This window comes from Ostrinia nubilalis, chromosome 16 (genome assembly GCF_963855985.1).
Source record: "Ostrinia nubilalis chromosome 16, ilOstNubi1.1, whole genome shotgun sequence".
NCBI classification, from domain to species: Eukaryota; Metazoa; Arthropoda; class Insecta; order Lepidoptera; family Crambidae; genus Ostrinia; species Ostrinia nubilalis.
In genome coordinates, this window is record NC_087103.1 from 15,375,725 (window position 1) to 15,378,625 (window position 2,901).

The window sequence follows — 2,901 nt, forward strand, 5'->3', positions numbered from 1 at the left end:
TAACATGAATGAGATTAAAACTATAATTTATAAATTTTCCGTTCTTTGAACAGCAGCGGGATGCCTCCTTGGATGCTCTGGACGATGCCTGCGTTGGGAGACACCGCCAGCTTGCGGACCGTCTCCGGCGCCGGCTCCACCGTGAACCTCGACAGGATCGCCGCCAGCCCCGCCAGCGACTGCATGTGCCCGAGCCGCTCGCCTAAAACAAACACAATCATAAAAACTTAAAATTTTGCCCTTGAAAGTATTGGAAGTCTCCCTATCGCCATAACACTTAAATCGTTTCGCTTCATATTTCATAAGCTTTTACATGTCTCATAATTTTTTTGCCCTACCAGCGCTTCGAGACCAACATTTGGCAAGTGCTGAGAAGTAGTGCCGCAACAAACTCAGTCACCGGTTTAAAAAAGCTTCTATATAATCTACTCCACATTAAGCCTAACCCTCACATTATATCTACTACAACACTTAAACTTTGTCTAAATAATGTTTCTGGCATCTCAGTTAACAGAATGCATTTTGGACTGCAAAAAGCTTTTGAATTGATGCTGAATGATATTGATATAGTGGTATTTTATTGATCATAAAATAGACTGACTTTTTATGGAAATAGATGTAACTAATAATAATATTTGCATCGAATTAAAACAATAATTACATAATTTTAGTAGATATTCCTGTATGGGTAATTTAATATTCTGCTTTTACAAGTAGTACGAGCTATCCACGTATAATATTTTCCTCTATTATTATGATTCCTTGGAAAAATTACAACTGCTGGCATAATGTTAACGAACCATATTTTTAGATGTCATTAAAACATTCAAGGTCTTCCTTGTTTACCTTTTTGTGGGGTCATAAAAAGACGCGCGTCTAAAATTATACGCGGAAGTGTTTTTCGTATAATTAGGATTATTGTTATTGTTTTACGTACTACTGCTCACAGCACGTCACAAAAGGCAAATTTATGCCATTTTTAGTAATAAACAGAAATTTTGTTACGCTTGCCCGAGTTTGAAGTGTTGGACTGCAGTGCACCTGCCTACTCATGGAAATATTATTTATTGTTTTAAACAATATTTTTTTTGCAAGATTTTATTGTAAACTTTCATCAAACTATCTATTCATACGAGTATGTAAATAATAAAATTAATGAAATTACTTACCTATACAAGCACGGGGCCCTTCTCCAAACGGCAGATACACATACTTCAAGTTTGCACTGTCGTATGAGTCGGGGTGGAACCGCTCTGGCTTGAACTCCTCAGGGTTGTCGAAGTACTTCGGGTCCATGTGCAAGCTTTGAACAGGAATCCAAATCCTAGCTTTTTCGTCTATCGTCAGTCCTATCTCAGGTATTGTGTATTTCCCCACACATTTCCTAACCAAGAATCCGAGCGAGGGGAACATCCTCATACCCTCTTTGAAGGCCCAATCCAAATACGTCATCTCTTTGACTGCCTCGTAGCTCAGTTTATTGTCATGTTTGGCCAACACCCTGTCTATATCCTCCTGCACCTTCTTCTGCACCTCCGGGTGGTACGCCAGCTGGTGCAGCGTGAAGCTGGTCGCGGACGACGACGTCTCGAAGCCCGCGGCGAAAAACACAAAAACTTGAGCAGTCATGAGAACGTCGTCCAGTTCTAAAGTCGCGGTTTCAGCTGTTCCGTCCGCTTTCCTTTTTTCTATAGACTCCCCAACCAACGTACCTTTCTTTTTGCATTCTAGCAATAAGTCAATGAAGTCATTTCTGCCAGATGGCTGGTAATTTCTTTGTTTTAATATAACTCTAACTAGATCAGTCATTTCACCCTCAACCCTTTTAAGAGTGTGAACACGTTTAAGTAGGTGCGGAAAGAAATCCTTAAGCATAATAATAATAGCGTCCTTTACGCTAAATCGGAATATCTTCGCTCCGAGTTTCCTGAAGGCGGAGTCGTCCTCGTTGAGGGAGTCGGCCTCGAGGCCGAAGCCGCAGGCGCCGATGAAGTCGGTGGTGTAGCGCGCCATGAGGTCGCGCGCGTCGAGCGTGCGGCCGGCGGCGGCGGCGGCCAGCGCGCGCGCCTGCAGGCTCTCGGCGCGCTCCACGATGAGCGGGAACATGGCGCGCAGCTTGCCGCTCGTGAACGCCGGCGTCATGCGCTGTCGCAGCAGGCGCCACGTGTCGCCGTCCGCGAAGAACAGGTTGCGCAGCATCGGCTCGATCTCGTGCCCTTTCACACGGTTCAAGCCCCGAGGGTAGAACATGCTGAAGTCTGTCTGCAGGACCCGCTTAATAATCTCCGGGTCCTTCACCAGCAAACATGGGTCTGTGGATCTGTAAAATCCGACCACTTTCTCGTCGGGATACTTCCAATACAATTCCACTAAATTTTCTGTGACACTTTGCTTCTGCAGGTAATTTTTGGCGTTGGTGCCGAATAATAGTATTGGTTTTTCATGTTTTACTCCTCTTTCCTTCCAGTAGTTGAAGTTTCTGACGTTGTAAAAGTAAAGCGCAACAAGCGCGATGGCCACGAGCGCGACGACAATCATGGTTGTGGTGGCGGTGCGGGTTGCGGTGCGACTGCTCGCGCAGGTCGGGCCGGCGCGGTTATAGCTCAGCTACTGCATGCCGGTCAGTTATGGGCGTGCTATTATATCAAGGATTCGAATACGTGAGTCACCTATATTACTGAAAACGCGTTAGAAGCTATTGTCTGATAAACGAAATCAGTCAAGATAAAAGCCGTATTAAGGGTAGGCATAATAAGATTCTAGTAGGCAGTTTTTTTAGAAACATAATTATGCATTAATTATCTGAACTAGATCTCTTTGCATTGGTAAATTAATTTAACAATGATTGCTATAAGTATGTTCATAAGAAGGCAGTTTTAACAGTTGTTGTTTTAACATGTC

The 2,901-nt window shown here is 44.0% G+C and overlaps 1 protein-coding gene across 1 annotated transcript; it reads right to left on the bottom strand.

The window, feature by feature from the left end:
* LOC135079462 (cytochrome P450 6B6-like) lies at positions 1–2,618 on the bottom strand. Its single transcript, XM_063974123.1, has 2 exons — positions 1,170–2,618; positions 1–202 (listed from the first exon to the last, which is right to left on the bottom strand). Exons 1-2 carry the CDS (start codon positions 2,536–2,538, stop codon positions 21–23), a joined length of 1,551 nt encoding a protein of 516 aa, XP_063830193.1. The 5' UTR covers positions 2,539–2,618; the 3' UTR covers positions 1–20.
* Positions 2,619–2,901: the final 283 nt, after the last annotated feature.